The sequence below is a fragment of the Salmo salar genome, chromosome ssa07, assembly GCF_905237065.1.
Source record: "Salmo salar chromosome ssa07, Ssal_v3.1, whole genome shotgun sequence".
Lineage (NCBI taxonomy): Eukaryota > Metazoa > Chordata > Actinopteri > Salmoniformes > Salmonidae > Salmo > Salmo salar.
This window is the reverse complement of record NC_059448.1, coordinates 28,394,978-28,414,805: the sequence shown is the minus strand read 5'-3', so window position 1 is coordinate 28,414,805 and position 19,828 is coordinate 28,394,978. Positions and strand designations below refer to the sequence as shown.

At 43.4% G+C, this 19,828-nt stretch overlaps 1 protein-coding gene across 1 annotated transcript in view; it reads left to right on the top strand.

Annotated features, from left to right (window-relative positions):
* Nucleotides 1–1,383: 1,383 nt before the first annotated feature.
* nat16 (N-acetyltransferase 16) overlaps nucleotides 1,384–19,828 on the top strand; it is a 30,782-nt gene continuing 12,337 nt past the window's right edge. The window contains exons 1-4 of the mRNA XM_014207186.2: nucleotides 1,384–1,615; nucleotides 16,777–17,000; nucleotides 19,051–19,275; nucleotides 19,543–19,812. Coding sequence (XP_014062661.1) covers nucleotides 16,785–17,000; nucleotides 19,051–19,275; nucleotides 19,543–19,812 — 711 coding nt within the window. The 5' untranslated portion in view covers nucleotides 1,384–1,615; nucleotides 16,777–16,784. The remainder of the gene's footprint in view (nucleotides 1,616–16,776; nucleotides 17,001–19,050; nucleotides 19,276–19,542; nucleotides 19,813–19,828) is intronic.

Below are 19,828 nucleotides of genomic sequence, written 5' to 3'. Positions count from 1 at the left end.
CTAAGTCCATCCTAGCTTGCTCATTAATGTCTTAATCGAAATTACGGATTGCCTCTTATCGGCTCGTCGTCCCCTTATGTCATAGTTTGTATATCTCAATTGTCAGTAGAAACCAGATTTGTTTAACACTCCTGTTGTGTTCGTTTCATAATAATTAATTCTGTGTTCCCGGTCCAAAATGACCACCCCATTATAACCGATTATAAATCCATAATAATACATATATTATCACCTAATGTTGTGTTAGATCTTTTTTTATCAACTTAAGTTATTGTGAACATTACAAGTTTTGAACTTGAATCAGCAAAAATGCAATTAAATTGTTATCTGGAGTTGGATTATATTTAGGCCTAGATTGTATCTATTGTATCTAACTTCATGATATTATTCTTATTTCCTTTTCTTTGCAATATAGTTTCCAAGCATATTTAATACGCAATGGAATATAAGAAATCGGATCCATGAAAAGGGTGCAGTGACTCAACACAATCTATTGTCTGAGTATCAGGCGTATGTCCAACAATTGTTTTCACTCAGTACACCCTCCCCGAAAGGCAGCACCTGAGGAGAGAAGCAGGTTTCTCCATCCTTTGTCCCTCCTCCCGTCACGAATGCTGTTTAAATAGCGGGTGATTGTCTTTTTATCAATCAGATTAAATTAACTAAATTTTTCAGAGAGAAAACCTGTAAATCGGTCCAATTTGAACGGAACACAGCAATTTTTTTTTAAAGACAGTAAATGAGGCTGAATGAACAGTTTCGCTGCCAGACAAGGCTCCGCTGATAGCCAGGTGTAGCAGTGGTAAGGTGATGGTACTGCTGTTGGGACTCTGCTGTTGGGACAACTTGTGGGCACAGTTTGTCACCGTTATAATGCCATTAATGTATTATTTACTGTAGTGTTGTGTTGTGTAGTGGCTTTGCTGGCATGCATCTAAAAAGAAGTTTTTGTTTGGCCCACCCAGATTTACATGGTAAACTCGCCACTGCACAGAACCACAAATCATTTGAAAACAAATCCAATTTTGATAAACTCCCATATCTATTTTGTGAAACACCACAGTGTACCATCACAGCAGCAAGATTTGTGACATGTTGCCTTTCATACTTCAACTATTTGCATATTTTTTATAACACTGTACACAGCCGGTAATATAACATTTGAAATGTCTCTATTCTTTTGAAACTTTTGTGAGTGTAATAAGCTATTTACTTTTAATTTCCGATTGTTTATTTCACTTTTGTTTATTATGTATTCCACTTGGTTTGACAATGTAAACTTGTTTCCCATGCCAATAAAGAGAGAGAGAGAGAGAGAGAGAGAGAGAGAGATATTGATGGGTGGTTGGGTGGGGGATATTTTGGTGATGATGGTAGGCAGGGGTTAGGATAGCCTAGCCTACTACGAGGAGAGAGAGCCGAGCATGCAGGGTTTGTAGGAGGGGCCTAAACGGTCATCTCTTATATTGAAAACTCGAGCCGGTGGCTGGGAGAATTCGTATTTTATCCTGAATTTGAACAGTAGCCGCTGTGACCACCCATCCACCTCTTGCACCTGGCAATACACCTGCCGTTACCGACAACACTTGCACGAGACCTCCGGGCTTCACTAACGGTAAGAGGGAATTAATACATTTCACCGGCAGTGGCAGACATTTGGAGCACATCGGTGAGCATAGTCAAGTTTATCGATCACTCACGATAACGGTATCCATCCATGATCGATCATTATGATTTTGTAATATTTGTTGTCATATTTTAAATAATATTTTATTTCTAGGCCAAATTATGTTTTCATAGAAGGCAACGTATAGGCTACGTGTGATCGGATATTCTGCATTGCCTTTCTATCTTGTCTCTGTAGCCTACCTAAACCTTTTCTCATATTCCCGACCCGATTATTCCACTATCCCCATCCTATTCTTATCGGCCATTTTGTGTGGCCAAATTTAAGGAATTTACCCGAGAGACTGAGTTACAGCGGAGGGGATGGTAATGATAAAGCAATGAAACGATGTGTAGACTACCCCGAAACTAGTCCATAGGCTACAATGCAGGTTTTATAGTCTACTGTGGGCCTATAGCATTATGGAATTGTGTGTCTGTCTGTATGTACTATAGTATAGGTAATGCGGATGAATGATGCCGATAGCCTATCTAATCGAATATGGACATGATCAAAGATTCATCCAATCACCGTTGAGGATGCAATCCTGGCGCTGTCACCACCATCCCCCTCAGCCGAATATAATAAATGAATATAGTAATATGAAACAATAAAGATAACAAACATATGTTTATCAGATATCACCTTTCGGCATCACTTTTGCGATATATTCATTTGTTAGGCTATATCCAAAGATCGGCTATGCAGTTGCAGTCAGTATGGAATGCTGAAAGCCCCTGGAAAAGGAGTCGCATACATTTAGGCATAAAGGACAGATAGATGAGCGGGTGGAAGCGGGGGATTTAGGGGGCAGGAGATGGCAAGCTACGATGAATAATTCCTTTATTCACAACATAGGCTATGTTGCATAAATACGCATCTGCGGCCGCAATGCTATGGCAGCTGTGAGGGAGCTGCTGAGCGGTGCGCGCGCCTCCGGTATGTGTACGTACAGCACGTGCTTGGATAGAGTCGTGACAGCTAGAATTCTTATGTTCTCTATACGTTGGTGCACGTGTGGCGCAATTTAGGTTATAGTCTATTTCTCCGAATTTAGCTATAACAGCAATTCCTGTAATTCTAGGTATAGGTTTAACTTAACATGTAAAGCAAATACAGCATGTATAAGCACACATGCTATGCGTGCATTCTAGGCAATGGTTATTTCCCAGCCGGTGACAGTTCCACCGTGATCCGTGTGTGCAGTTAGTTCGTGATTTATTCAAAGCCTGTTCTATTTCTCCACATTCCGTCTGGGTTGGGAAACTCGCTCACATTCGGCACGAGGAGCTGTGGGAGAGAGACTTCTAACCAACCTGCCCATACAGTGCGCGTGCCGTGCGCCAAAGAGCGCGTGTGCGTGCGCTCGTGTTTTTGCTCCTCTCTTTGGGAATGAAGAGGGAATGCATGCATACTTTGTGATCTGATTCCACTTGGCAGTTTGGAATGAAAGAGGGGAGACATGACAGTGTACTCATGATTAGATGTATCAAGAGACAGTTGAAGAGGGAGAAAGATGGGAAAGCACGACATTGAGTAGAGCAGATTCAGGACATCATGGCCTGCAAACGGTTTAACCTTTTATAGATATACAGACAGTTCTCTCTTTTTTATCCTACTCTTTGATTTCTGGTCTGTCTGTCTCTCGCTCTCATGCGTTCCCTCTCTCTTTCACTGTCTCTCTGTGTCTCTCACTCTTCTCACTCTAGATAGATTTGGGATGGAGTGAAGTGAGTGTCGCAGCATTTTCAAAGGACATGCTGGAAGGACTTGCGCTGCGTCCCACATGACACCCTGTTCCCTATGTAGTGCACTACTTTTGACTAGGGTCTGTAGGGTTCTGGTCAAAAGGAGGGAAATACATAAGGAAAAGGTTGCCATTTGGGACATAGCCTGTGCGGGGGGGTTGCACCATTGTCCCGCTTGAGCAGTTAGTTATATGTTTTATCATGAAGGACTGTCGTGGAAATTCAGTACTGAGAGAAACTTGGTCATTTTTTTCAAACAATCCACTTTATTTAATATCGATTAAATATTGCAATAATGAGGCTGGTCGACCCCCCACTCTTGAGTGTTGGACTGAGTAACCTAACCCTTACACAAATGCAGAGTCCTGTATATAGCTGACACTAAGAATGCTTCATTGTGGTTGGTTCAACCACTTCATGCAGACCAAGGAGCATCATAAGCCACTCTGGGTTCATCCTGTCATTATCCGCACGGGGGAGTGGTCTTAACCCCACCCTGGCTTAGTTTCCCAGATGCAAGGATGATTTAGAGACGATGAGGAATTGTTCTAAACTCCTGGCTATCTCTATCTCGGTTACACCCACCACATCTTGTCTATGTAATGCAGTCTTTAACTCATCTGTCAGCTCAAGCCATCTCTAGTGACCATACGCCCAGATTAGCTGCAGGGAACTAGAGTGGAGACCATAACTAACAGACACTACTAGGACAGAAATGTCCTACTATTAGTTAAGTAAATAATTGTTAAATATCCAACAAATCAGGTACGTATGTAATTTTTCTATCACAGGGCTCAGTGTACGAATTACAGGGGGGTGGGGGTGGTCTCTTCCCTAAATGCAACAACAGTCAAACTTTGGGGGGTCTCTAAATAATGCTAATTTAACCATTCTCCTTTTTGTTTGAAATGCAATTTACCTGGGCATGAAAATGAAAGCTTATTCTAAATGAAACGAAGACCCCCACCTATCTGTTATGGTTTAAACCATTTATTGGCTGTTTGGATGTTGGAATTATTTTGGAGTGGATGAATATGCACAGGTAGCCTGCTTTTTGAAGTGATTTGTTTGACAATCCTATGAAAACATCATGACTGGTTGTGTTCATGCCACATTAAAAGGTCATTCTTTTTTGCCTTTAAATTTCATGTCATTTACTATCAGGCCCATAAAAAAATTACACACTTAGGAGGTACTATGAAAAGTTAGAGCCCCCCCACCCACGCACACACACAAACAAACACCCCCCCACCCCTCTGCATCCGCTCTCCTTTCTATCCATTCACCCCTCTTTCCTTCTATACACACACATGCACACACACGTGGCCAGAGCACACACACACCCTATACGCTCTATACACACTCATTTGATCCCCCCCCTCCCCCAACACATTCATCAACCCCCCCAACCCTCCTCCCTCCCTCCCCTCCCTCCCGTCCCTCTTAACCCGAAAGCAATTCTGGTGAAGTTAATTTATTCAGACTCACTGAGGTGCCCTCTATACCCACACAGGACTGAGTACCGACCATGCAGTTTATAAAGGCTTAACAACACAACCGCACGCACGCACGCACGCACGCACGCACGCACGCACACACACGTACACGCCCACACCCACACCCACACCCACACACACACACATACATTTTGGGGCGGCAGGTAGTCTAGTGGTTAGAGTGTTGGGCCAGTAACCGAAAGGTTGCTAGATCGAATCCCCGAGCTGATAAGGAAAAAATCTGTCGTTCTGCACCTGAACAAGGCAGTTAACCCACTGTTCCCCGGTAGGCTGTCACTGTAAATAAGAATTTGTTCTTAACTGACTTGCCTAGTTAAATAAAAAAAGTAGTTGGTTGAAGTTCCTCATGTATTGCCTACACACTGATCTGAGATAAGTTCTGTATTTTTCCACCCTAACGGTTAAGGTTAGGAGTGAGGGAGGTTAAGCTGATCCTAGATCTGTGTGGATTGGCTAACTCTCTTACCGGAGTGAGTGACAGATAGAGTTATGGAAAGGTAAGAGTGTTGATGAGTTCAGTGCAACAGCGTCATCATCAGCTATTCAGTCTTAAAAGTCTGTTGCTGCATTTGCTTGCTTGTGATGCTGGCATTATTGTGATGCCGATCTGGGTCTTGTTCATTCGGCACAAAACGGAAGAAAACAGACTGAAACAGGTAGGGACCTGTACTTTTCCAATATGAGATGTTCATTTCATTTTCATTGCGTGTCCTAATGATCATGGTGATGCATGCCAGGGCATTTGTCCTGTGTCACCCACATCAGTATAATGGACCTCAAGGGAAACAGACTCATGCCTTCATCATTCACAGCTGGATAAGAATAGCATGTTTGTTTCATAAGTGTTTTCTAAGATGTTTTCTTTAACATAGAGATATGAAAAAGGGTAATGTTTTGTTCGCACTCTCTAATTTTCTACTATCCCATCCCCAGCGCATTGCATCAAATGGATGCCCATTTTTGTTTAGGTTTATCAAATCAAATGTTATTTGTCACATGTTAGTGTGTTAGTGTTTGCTTGGTCCAGCGCAGCTCCAGTAAAATGTATGGCTATATTTCTGAAGCTCTAGTATGATGGATGTCTATATTTCTGCAGCTCTAGAATTATGTGCGTCTACATTTCTGCAGTTCTAGTATGATGTACAGGTAACTGCCAAAATAAAGGAAACACTTGAGTAAATGAGAAATACAAGGTATGTTTAAAGTAGGTGCTTTCACACAGGTGTGGTTCCTGAGTTAATTAAGCAATTAAAACATCCCATCATGCTTAGGGTCATGTAAGAAAATGCCCAGTTGCTCATTATTCGTCGTACCATGGCTAGAAGAAGAGATCTCAGTGACTTTGGAAGATCGGTCTCAAAGGAGCATAGAGGGTTTAAAGGGTGTGTGAGTGTGTGTCTCAGTCACCAGGTCTCAACCCAATTGAACACTTATGGGAGATTCTGGAGTGGCACCTGAGAAATCCACCAAATTATAGAATTTATCGTGGAAGAATGGTGTCGTATCCCTCCAAAAGAGTTCCAGACAAGGCGCATTGAAGCTGTTCTGGCGGCTGGTGGTGGCTCAATTCCCTATTAAGACCCTTTATGTTAGTGTTTCCTTTATTTTGGCAGTTATCTGTATGTCCATATTACTGCAGTTCTGCTAGTATGATCTAATATGTCTATATCAGTGGTTCCCAACCTTTTCTGTTCCGGGGACCACCAAAAACCTTCAAAAGCTGTTGAGGACCACCATCCACGGAGACGCACAATCTTTTAAGCATTAAATATATTTGCGAACAAATTTTGTCAATTTCAGCATTGAATGTAACAAATGAAAGGCCTATTATTATTATAAACAATTTATATTGTGAAAAATAATGTAAAATTGCTTACAATGCCATTAATACTCCCAAATATTATTGTTTTTGGATGTTTTTTTTTTTTTAGATATATACAAAATATATATAAAAGAATTTACAGACCAGCTGCAGTACTCAGGACCATGTGTAGAAAAAGCACTGTTCTAAGTATGATCTAATACATATATATTTTCTGCAGGATGTACATTTCTATTTTCGCAGCTCTAGAAGGATTTCCAAACCTAACCCAAGGATATTGCATGTAATTCTCCTTTTCAAAATGTACACTTCTCAAAAAAATAAAGGGAACACTTAAACAACACAATGTAACTCCAAGTCAATCACACTTCTGTGAAATCAAACTGTCCACTTAGGAAGCAACACTGATTGACAATACATTTCACATGCTGTTGTGCAAATGGAATAGACAACAGGTGGAAATTATAGGCAATTAGCAAGACACCCCCAATAAAGGAGTGATTCTGCAGGTTGGGACCACAGACCACTTCTCAGTTCCTATGCTTCCTGGCTGATGTTTTGGTCACTTTTGAATGCTGGCGGTGCTTTCACTCTAGTGGTAGCATGAGACGGAGTCTACAACCCACACAAGTGGCTCAGGTAGTGCAGCTCATCCAGGATGGCACATCAATGCGAGCTGTTGCAAGAAGGTTTGCTGTGTCTGTCAGCGTAGTGTCCAGAGCATGGAGGCGCTACCAGGAGACAGGCCAGTACATCAGGAGATGTGGAGGAGGCCGTAGGAGGGAAACAACCCAGCAGCAGGACCGCTACCTCCGCCTTTGTGCAAGGAGGAGCAGGAGGAGCACTGCCAGAGCCCTGCAAAATGACCTCCAGCAGGCCACAAATGTGCATGTGTCTGCTCAAACGGTCAGAAACAGACTCCATGAGGGTGGTATGAGGGCCCGACGTCCACAGGTGGGGGTTGTGCTTACAGCCCAACACCGTGCAGGATGTTTGGCATTTGCCAGAGAATACCAAGATTGTCAAATTCGCCACTGGCGCCCTGTGCTCTTCACAGATGAAAGCAGATTCACACTGAGCATGTGACAGACGTGACAGAGTCTGGAGACGCCGTGGAGAACGTTCTGCTGCCTGCAACATCCTCCAGCATAACCGGTTTGGCGGTGGGTCAGTCATGGTGTGGGGTGGCATTTCTTTGGGGGGCCGCACAGCCCTCCATGTGCTCGCCAGAGGTAGCCTGACTGCCATTAGGTACCGGGATGAGATCCTCAGTCCCCTTGTGAGACCATATGCTGGTGCGGTTGGCCCTGGGTTCCTCCTAATGCAAGACAATGCTAGACCTCATGTGGCTGGAGTGTGTCAGCAGTTCCTGCAAGAGGAAGGCATTGATGCTATGGACTGGCCCGCCCGTTCCCCAGACCTGAATCCAATTGAGCACATCTGGGACATCATGTCTCGCTCCATCCACCAACGCCACATTGCACCACAGACTGTCCAGGAGTTGGCGGATGCTTTAGTCCAGGTCTGGGAGGAGATCCCTCAGAAGACCATCTGCCACCTCATCAGGATCATGCCCAGGCGTTGTAGGGAGGTCATACAGGCACATGGAGGCCACACACACTACTGAGCCTCATTTTGACTTGTTTTAAGGACATTACATCAAAGTTGGATCAGCCTGTAGTGTGGTTTTCCACTTTAATTTTGAGTGTGACTCCAAATCCATACCTCCATGGGTTGATAAATTGGATTTCCATTGATTATTTTTGTGTGATTTTGTTGTCAGCACATTCAACTATGTAAAGAAAAAAGTATTTAATAAGATTATTTCTTTCATTCAGATCTAGGATGTGTTGTTTAAGTGTTCCCTTTATTTTTTTGAGCAGTATATATAACCAGAGAGAAGGGAAGAGGAAATTAGCCTTTTGAAATTATGCAATGTAAAACTGCCATATATCAGGATAGGAAGTTTGGGATTTTGACAAAAATTGTAGGATGAGAGACAGATAGAGAGACAGAGAGAGAGAGAGAGAGATAAAGAGAGAGAGAGAGAAAGAGAGAGAAAGAAAGAGACAGAGAAAGAGAGCAGGACATTAGAGAATGAGACATTTATATAAACAAGGAGACGTTCTGTAAAATGATGGGCTGATGAAGATGGGAGTAAAAAGAGGGCGAGTGGGAGATTTATACAAACGAGAGGAGGTACTGTACTCATGCTTGATGACGATGCCCTCAGACAACTGTTAAAACAGGCCACCAATGGCATTTTGATTACATGTAAACGTCATGTTCCATAGCGTGTGTGACGTCCTCTAGCGGAAAAATCATCTAATTTAGACTGATTAGAAGCTGCCCATAGGCACATATCTAGGATCAGCTCAGGCAATCCCAATCCTAACCCTAACCATTATACGGGCAATGACAAAACCGACTTCAGATCAGCTGCTCTGGGTAGGAAATACTGTACAGGGGAAATACAGTGTATAAATACGTCATGGGATTTTACCACAGAAAGTTATGTAAACACACAAGCATAAGCACATGGACTAGATCCAGAGGGAAGGAGTCAGAGGAAAGAGACAAAGAGCGAGGGAGAGAAAGGGAGAGAGAGAGGGAGGGAGAGGGGATGAGGCTGCTGCCACGTGCGTTTGTTGTGTGTGTGTGTATGTGTTCGTGACAAAGAATGATAGAAAGAGATAGAGGCTACTACCCTCACGTTGCACTGCCTATCGTGACGTATTTACAAAGACAAAACCGAACTGACACCAGGGGGTTACCCTTTTACAATCACCTTGAAACACTGCAGCAAAGAGCCTTCTTTAATGTAGCCTAATTCAGGAACCGCGACTGATGTTCAGTATCTGCTTTGTGAAAATGAAACGTAATCTCCAGTTGTAGATTGTGTTGATGTGTTCTCCCTATTCAGATGAGAGGACGGAGAACTGTATCGCGCCTTTGCAAAATTATCACGCGCACGCGCACGTCTCGTGTGCTAGACGATGATGGGACGTATCGACGTGGCATTTTACCTCACACGGATCGGCAGACACTGCTCGCTGAATAAATCATCCAAGATTAGAAGTGTGTAGAGAATCCTCTATCTTACCCCGTAAGGTCTTCAAGATAGAGAACAAGGAAAGTCATAGGTGAGTATTTCATCCAGAAATAGATGATGTGAAGAGTGTTATGTGTAATAGGTTAATTAAAGGTGTGATCTGTAATTTCTTTGTCCCCTAAAGGTGGGATCTGTCGTTTCTTTGTCCCTTGTGTGGCCCACGGGATAAAATTGACAAAATCAAATGGAAATCTCAAACTCCCCCACACACGAACACACACAGTCACACACACACAGTCACACACACACCACGCACCTGAGTTATAGGATAGGTTATTGTGTTGATATTGGACTTACACTGCAATAGCATGAAGTACTGAGGTCACACTTATTGCATACTACTCTTTGTTTTGTTTTGGCTCTCTAAAACTCGTAATAACTTGGCCTGCAGGCCTGTCGCTCCAATCCTCTGTGTTTAGTAAAAGAGTGAGGACAGTAGCGCGTGTGTGTGTGATGGTGTGTCTGACAGTGTGTGCATGTGCATGTGTGTGTGTGTGTGTGTGTGTGTGTGTGTGTGTGTGCATGTGTGCAAGTATGTGCTTGTGTGTGTGTGTGTGTGTGTGTGTGTGTGTGTGTGTGTGTGTGTGTGTGTGTGTGTGTGTGTGTGTGTGTGTGTGTGTGTGTGTGTAGTCAAGAGCATCATCATCACAACACTGTGACAGCAGCACTGTATAGCCTAAATCCTCCTCTTCGCTGTCATCCTCTGTTGACATGTGATCCAGTTTAGTCAGTGTCACTGCTGTTTCAAATGGATAGGAAGAAAGAGATTTTCAGGGCAAATGGATTTTACTTTATTCTATGCTTTTTATTCTATTCTATCCTATTCCATCCTTTTCTATCCTATTCTATTCTATTCTATCCTATCATATTCCATCCTATCCTATTCTATTCTATCCTATTCCATCCTTTTCTATCCTATTCTATTCTATTCTATCCTATCATATTCCATTCTATCCTACCCTATTCTATTCTATCCTATTCCATCCTTTTCTATCCTATTCTATTCTATCCTATCATTTTCCATCCTATTCTATCCTATCCAATTCTATCATATTCCATCCTATTCTATTCATCCTATTCTATTCTATCCTATTCCATCCTTTTCTATCCTATTCTATCCTATCCCATCCTATTCTATCCTATTCTATTCCATTCTATTGTCCTATTCCATCCTATTATTTTCTATCCTATCCTATCCTATCCTATCCTATCCTATCCTATCCTATCCTATCCTATCCTATCCTATCCTATCCTATCCTATGCTATTCCATCCTATTCCATCATATTCTATCCCATTCCATCCTATTCTGTCCTATTCCATTATATCCTATTCTTTCCTTTCCTATTCCATCCTATTCTATTTCACCCTATTCTATCCTATTCTATTCTATCCTATTTTATTCTATATTGTTGTGAAATTGTTAGATATCACTGTTAGATATTACTGCACTGTTAGAGCTAGAAACACAAGCATTTCACTACACCCGAAGTAACGTCTGCTAAACACGTGTATGTGACAAATACAATTTGATTTGATTTGACACACTGTTTCTAAGAGATGGGAAGGAAGAAGAAATGGATTCCAATCTATTTCATTTATTGCATATAGGCTTACTGTATACATGACGTGGTTTAAACATACACTAAATATACAAAAGTATGTGGACACCCCTTCAAATGAGTGAATTTGGCAATTTCAGTCACACCCGTTGCTGACAGGTGTATACAATTGAGCACATAGTCATGCAATCTCCATAGACAAACATTGGCAGTAGAATGGCCTTACTGAAGAGCTCAGTTGAAGAGCTCACTTTCAACGTGGCACTGTCATAGGATGCCACCTTTCCAACAAGTCAGTTCATCAAATTTCTGCCCTGCTAGAGCTGCCCCGGTCAACTGTAAGTGCTGTTATTGTGAAGTGGAGCAACAACGGCTCAGCCACACAAGCTCACAGAAAGGGACCGCCGAGTGCTGAAGCGCGTAAAAATCGACGCTTCTTGGTTGCAATACTCACTACCGAGTTCCAAACTGCCTCTGGAAGCAACAAGCCTAAGATCACCATACGCAGTGCCAAGCGTCGGCTGGAGTGTTGTAAATTTCACCACCATTGGACTCTGGAGCAGTGGAAACACGTTCTCTGGAGTGATGAATCACGCTGCACCATCTGGCAGTCCAACGGACATATCTGGGTTCGGCGGATGCCAGGAGAACGCTACCTATCCGAATGCATAGTTCCAACTGTAAAGTTTGATGGAGGAGGAATAATGGTCTGGGGCTGTTTTTCATGGTTCGGGCTAGGCCCCTTAGTTCCAGTGAAGGGAAATCTTAACACTACAACATACAATTAATTACATTCTAGACGATTCTGTGCTTCCAATTTTGTGGTAACAGTTTGGGGAAGGCCCTTTCCTGTTTCAGCATGACAATGCCCCCGTTCACAAAGCGAGGTCCATACGGAAATGGTTTGTCGAGATCGGTGTGGAAGAACTTGACTGGCTTGTGCAGAGCCCTGACCTCAACCCCATCGAACACCTTTGGGATGAATTGGAACGCCGGCCTCAAGCCAGGCCATAATTGCCCAACATCAGTGACCAACCTCATTAATGCTGTTGTGGCAGAACGGAAGCAAGTCCCCACAGCAATGTTCCAACATCTAATGGAAATCCTTCCCAGAAGAGTGGAGTCTGTTGTAGTGGCAAAGGGGGGACCAACTCCATATTAATGCCCATGATTTTGGAATGAGACGTTCAACAAGCAGGTGTCCACATACTTTTGGTCATGTAGTGTGTCACTTGGTTCCTCTTTGTTTCAGTATGTTTGCTTGCCTGCCAACCAAACGTCAGCAAGAACATCATGCAGAAACAACCTTCCTATCCTCTCTTCTCCTCCTTACACCATGCAACTCTGACAGGCTTTTGTGTTTCTGTAATGGACAGGTGTCTGTTAACACTCTTAGAAAAAAGGGTTCCATAAGGGTTCTTCGGCTGTCCCCATAGGAGAACCGTTTTTGGTTCCAGGTTTGGTTCGGGTTCCATGTAGAACCCTATGTGGAAAGGGTTTTATATGGAACCCAAAAGGGTTCTACCTGGAACCAAAAAGGGTTCTCCCATGGGGACAGCTGGAAGAACCCTTTTAGGTTCTAGATAGTACATTTTGTTCTAAGAGTGTATCTGTGTAGTAATTATCTTTCTGATGTGATATCTAATTTCACTGAGGAGGTTGACAGACAGAAAAACGAGTGAAGATTTAACGCGGGTCGTAGACAGAGGTGTGTGCGCGCGCGCACGCGTATGTGGACGGTTGATTGATTGGAAGGGCGCTGCTGAGGTGTTTATTGATGTCATGCTAAAGTTCACGCGGCAGTTAGTGATTCATTGTGTGTGTGGTTTGTGTGCGTGACACTGTCACTGCCCCCCCCCTCCTCCCCCAGTGAGTTTATGGCACCATGCCTATGCATGCCAGTTGATGGAAAAGTACCAGTTAGAGACAGGGAGAGTGTTAGGTCTGGTGGGGCCAGACAGTGTTTTCTCTGTCCCAGGCAGGCGGCTTCCCTCCCTCCCCTCCCCAAGCCCAGACACATCTCCCATCGACAGATTATCGGAAATGTCTGGCCCTGCTTCACTGCTTTAGCTAGAAGCCTCATTCCCCCTGGGGCCAACTAACACTAACTGTCCATGCATGCATGGGACAGAGAACACACACACAGATGGAGACAGAGATACACTCTTACACATAGAAATACACCAAAAAAATGGTATGAAAATGTATGCACTCACTACTGTAAGTCACTCTCGATACGAGTGTCTGCTAAATGACTAAAACGTAAATGTAAAATGTACACACATATTACACACGGACGGAGAAACACACACACATGGACACACACACACACACGGATACATACACACATGGACACACACACACAGGCTTTAACCACTCAATAACCTCTGCACCTTTCCGGAATCCCTTTCCAACGACCTGAGCCCTCCTCTTCTCTCGCTCGTTTCGCCCCATTCTTTTCCCAAGCTCAGAAAAATGTGATTGTTTTCCGAGTGAGCCAGTGTTTTCCGAGGAATCCAGGGAAGCGGGTGAGGGGGAATTACCGAAGGGATTAGGGGGATAGGGGGTTGGCAGAGGGGGGCGCGCCACAGGGACGGATGCCAGTCGCCTCTCTCTGTGCCACATACAAACTGTTGCCAAACTGGACGGGCAAACTGGGCTGGGGTCCTGGCGATGACCAGAAATCACATTAGTGCCGTCTGTGTGGTTAGGGGTTGTGTTGTCTGTGTTTTTCCTGACCAAGACCCTTTGAGGTTGATGTGTTTTGAAGCTACTTACTCTGTCTGACCAATGCCCATTGATGTTAAAGTTGACCCATTGATGTGAATTACAGGGATATGGTTGAAGTGTTGTGAAGCATAAAGTATACAGGCATCTAAACAGTGTATGGGTGTAATAGGAATTGCCAGGACTGTAATGGGGAAATGTAAGATCACTAAAGTTGCATGTATTTGCATATATGCATATATTTATATAGTATTATACAGGGCGCATTTGGAAAAGAGACCTAGGTCTCAATAACATGAAGGTCAAAAAAGGTCAAAAAAAGGTACAAAAATAAAAAGGTAAAAAAAACAATAATAATAATATTTAGTTTAGAGTGATTAACACAATGTTTAGCATATTCATATATGATGTACTACACATGATTTCCAGTGTTCTATTTGTGACACTCAAGGTGCGGGTTGATGGTCACTAGACTTCACACTGAATGTTATGGATTATTTTAATATCTGTTGATAGTGATTGACGCCAGACTGCGAATACAACAGTGAATAATCAGTGTGTCCTCGGTCCTTGTACCTCCAGTCTGGCATCAATCACTATCAACAGACATGAGAATAATCCATAACATTCAGTATCAAGTCTAGTGACCATCATCCAGCACCTTGAGTGTCACAAACAGAACACTGGAAATCATGTGTATTACATTGGGGTGACAGGTAGCCTAGTGGTTAGAGCATTGGGCCTGTAACCGAAAGGTTGCTAGATTGAATCCCCAAGCTGACAAGGTAAAAATCTGTCGTTCTGCCCCTGAACAAGGCAGTTGACCCACTATTCCTAGGCCGTCATTGGAAATAAGAATTTGTTCTTAACTGACTTGCCTACTTAAGTAAAGGTTAAATGGAAAATATACAGTTTATTAGGTACACCCATCTAGTACTGGGTCAGCCTCCAGAACAGCCTGAATTCTTCAGGGAATGGAAATGTTGCTCAATTGGAATCAAGGGACCTAACGTGTGCCAGGAAACCATTACACCGCCTGTACCATTGACACTAGGCAGGATGGAGCCATAGACTCATGCTGCTTTTGCCAAATCCTGACTCTGCCATCAGCATGGCACAACCCGTTGTGGTCGTCTGCTGCAATAGCCCATCCGTGACAATGACAGACAAATTGTGGGTTCCAAGATGCCATTCTGCACACCACTGTTGTACTGTGCCGTTATTTGCCTGTTTGTGGCCCCGCTGTTACTGTAGATTGCACGATTCTTGCCATTCTCCTTCGACCTCTCATCAACGAGCTGTTTTCACCCAAAGGATTGCCGCTGACTGGATGTTTTTTGTTTGTCGCACCATTCTCGGTAAACCCTAGAAAGACACTGTTGTGCGTGAAAAGCCCAGAAAAGCCCAGTCCATTTCTGAGATTCTGGAACCGGCACGCCTGGCACCGACGATCTTACCACTCTTAAAGTCACTTAAGGTCACTCGTTTTGCCCATTCTAACGTTCAATCGAACGGTAACTAAATGCGTCTATGCCTGTCTGCCTGCTTTATATAGAAAGCCACGGCCACGTGACTCACTGTCTGTAGGAGCGAACCACTGAGTGAATAAATATGCTAAACATTGTGTTATTCACTCTAAACAACATTTCCCCATTAAATTGGGTATTTGTCATCTTACTTTTTGAAGGATACTTTGTGTACCTAGCAGCTTTGGAGAAATGCTGGATGTGAGTTCTGCAGCATATTTCCCTTCTGTCGAACCTGCTGTTCAGTATTTCTCCTTAAAGGCCCAATGCAGCTATTTTTATAGCAATATCAAATTATTTTTGGGTAACAATTAAGTACCTTACTATAATAGTTTTCCATTAAAATTGTCAAAAAGAAACACAAAATCGCTTTTTAGCGATTTTATTGGCCTATTAGCTAATTTATCACCTGAAGATGTCATCAGGCAAGCCGAAACTCCACCCATGCAAAACCTGCGGATTAGAAGGTCATGTGTAGATTGTATTTTCAACCAGCAACAATCAGGAAATAACACAGACTCACACTTTTACAGTGTAAGTTTCATAAGCTGTTGTACAATATGATACAAAACAGAATTTTGACTGCACTGGCCCTTTAAGATTGGATGTAATTTATCTATTTATCTCTAGAGTATATACTGCAGCTTTACTTTACTGGAGTTAAATCAGATCACATTCTCAATTACAGCAACGGATGTGCTTCCTGTCCATTTGCTTTATAGGCCTGCTCCTGGTCCCTAATTCGATTTTTGCACTCTCTCGCCCTTTCTCTTTCTCCCTCTTCCTGATCTCTATTGATCTCTCTCCCTCACTCCCTCCTCTCATTTTCTTTATATCAATCTATCTCCCTCCAATCCCTTCTCTTTCACTCCTTCACTATTTCTACCCGATCTCTTCATTTGTCTATTCCTCTCTCTCTTTGATCTTTTCCACCCTTCTCTCTCACTCTCCTACTCACCTTCCTCTTCTTCTTCTCTTCCTCTCTACTTTCTCCAATATTTTTTCCTCTCCTCCATTCCCCCTTTATCACTCCCTTCCTCTGGCCTTCCTCCCTCTCCATCCCATCTCTCCCCCTCCATCCCTTCTTCCTGTCTCCAGCTGTAAAGATGAAGATTGAGAACAGCCTGCCCCGCCCCCAGCTCCCCGAGACCCCTCCCCAGACGGGCCTCCAGTTCACCGTGGCAACAGAGGAGGACTTTGAAGAGATCATGGCGATGAGCCAGGACATCTATGGAGGGCTGGACTACCTGCCGACCCGCTACACCGCCTGGCTGTCCGAGTCCAACCGCACCGTCATACTGGCCCGCAAGCAGGGAAAAGTGGTGAGAAAAGGTTATAAAGTGTGTCATAAGCATGTTGTAGCATGTTTATAAAGATGTTATTAAGGTGTTGTAAGAGTGTTAGGAATGCTACCAGGCCTGGCAACAGGAGACCAACTGTACCGTTGTACTGGAGTGCAAACAGGGCAAAATGGTGAGAAAATGCTATAAATGGTGTTATAAGCTGTCATAAGGGTAATATAAACATGTCATAGCTTGTTTATAAGGGGGTTATTAAGCTGTAAAAAGGACCGTATAAGGAACTACCAGTACCTGCCCACGCACTACACTGCCTGGCTGTTCGAGACCAACCACACTGTCATACTGATGCTTTGCAAACAAGCAGGGCAAAGTGGTGTGAGGAGTTACAAGAGTCTTAAAGGAACCCTGGAGATTAGGAGTGGCCTACTTTGGAACCATTGAGAGTTACAGTTGAAGTCAGAAGTTTACATACACTTAGGTTGGAGTCATTAAAACTTGTTTTTCAATCACTCTACAAATGTCTTGTTAACAAACTATAGTTTTGGAAAGTCGGTTAGGACATCTACTTTGTGCATGACACAAGTAATTTTTCCAACAATTGTTTACAGACAAATTATTTCACTTATAATTCACTGTATCACAATTCCAGTGGGTCAGAAGTTTACATACACTAAGTTGACTGTGCCTTTAAACAGCTTGGAAAATTCCAGAAAATTATGTCATGGCTGTATAAGCTTCTGATAGGCTAATTGACATCGTTTGAGTCAATTGGAGGTGTACCTGTGGATGTATTTCAAGGCCTACCTCCAAACTCAGTGCCTCTTTTCTTGACATCATGGGAAAATCAAAAGAAATCAGCCAAGACCTCAGAAAGAAAATTGTAGACCTCCACAAGTCTGGTTCATCCTTGGGAGCAATTTTCAAACGCCTGACGGTTCATCAGTACAAACGATAGTACGCAAGTATCAACACCATGGGACCACATAGCCGTCATACCGCTCAGGAAGGAGACACGTTCTGTCTCCTAGAGATAAACATACTTTGGTGCGAAAAGTGCAAATCAATCCCAGAACAACAGCAAAGGACCTTGTGAAGATGCTGGAGGAAACAGGTACAAAAGTATTTATATCCACAGTAAAACGAGTCCTATATCGATATAATCTGAAAGGTCGCTCCGCAAGGAAGAAGCCACTGCTCCAAAATGTCCTCTGGTCTGATGAAACAAAAATAGAACTGTTTGGCCATAATGACCATTGTTATGTTTGGAGGAAAAAGGGGGAGGCTTGTAAGCCAAAGAGCACCATCCCAACCGTGAAGCACGGGGGTGTCAGCATCATGTTTTGGGGGTGCTTTGCTGCAGGAGGGACTGATGCACTTCACAAAATAGATGGCATCATGTGGGAAGGAAAATTATTTGGATATATTGAAGCAACATCTCAATACATCAGTCAGGAAGTTAAAGCTTGGTCGCAAATGGATCTTCCAAATGGGCAATGACCCCAATCATACTTCCAAAGTTGTGGCAAAATGGCTTAAGGACAACAAAGTCAAGGTATTGGAGTGGCCATCACAAAGCCCTCACCTCAATCCTATAGAAAATGTGTGGGCAGAACTGAAAAAGCGTGTGTGAGCAAGGAGGCCTACAAACCTGACTCAGTTACACCAGCTCTGTCAGGAGGAATGGACCAAAATTCACCCAACTTATTGTGGGAAGCTTGTGGAAGGCTACCCAAAACGTTTGACCCAAGTTAAACAATTTAAAGGCAATGCAACCAAATTCTAATTGAGTGTATGTAAACTTCTGACCCAATGGGAATGTGATGAACTAAATAAAAGCTGAAATAAATAATTCTCTCTACTATTATTTTGACATTTCACATTCTTAAAATAATCCTAACTGACCTAAAACGGAATTTCTACTAGGGTTAAATGTCAGGAATTGTGAAACTGAGTTTAAATGTATTTGGCTAAGGTGTATGTAAAGTTCAGACTTCAACTGTATATTACCTAGAAATAACAAGAAAATTACAGATATCCTTTATCCTGCCGTTCCTCCCCTCCCCCCCACCAGATTGCCCTGGAGTCAGTGTGTGTGATAGATGACGGTGACACCATGCTGGTGGAGGGGTTACGTGTGGCCCCCCAGGAGAGGGGGAAGGGCGTGGCAGGGGTGCTTCTGCGGTTCTGCTCTCAGCTGGTCAAGTCCAAGTGGCCTGAGGTGAAGGTGACCAGGCTGACCCGCGACGATCAGCTGGGGCCCAAGGACTTTCAGAAGTACCGCCTCATCACCAAACAGGTAGGTATTGGTTAATTGGTTAATTTGTTGCTTGCTTGATTGGTTAATTGATTGATTCGTATTGTAAGCCTTCCAAATTTCCAACATTTTCCAAGTTATTTCTAGTCGTCCTATTTCTGACTAGAAACCATTATAACTGTAGTCCACTTGTGTCAGGAAATCATGTTCTACCAAAATTACAGATTTCCCCTTTCACAACAGTCTATTAACCAACCATACAACCTTCTCTTTACCCTACGTCCTTTCACCACCGCCTCTCTCCGAAAGGGCATCCTGCTAGTTCGCTTCAATGCCGAAGACCTCAAGCTCCGGCTCTCCGAACTGGGGCTGCATGTGACCCTCCCTCCCTCCTCTGAGGGTACCCCCCAGGGTTCTGACACCCCCCTGGTTCCCCCGGTCCTTCTGGACCTCAACGAGGCCCACCAGATGTTCCTCAACTCTGGCCTGATGTCTGACGTACTCCCTAACGCTACCATCGTCCAGGACTGGCAGCCGTTCAAGCCCCTACCCAGCAACATGGCCATTCTTCTCAAGAAGGTAAAATATTATATCA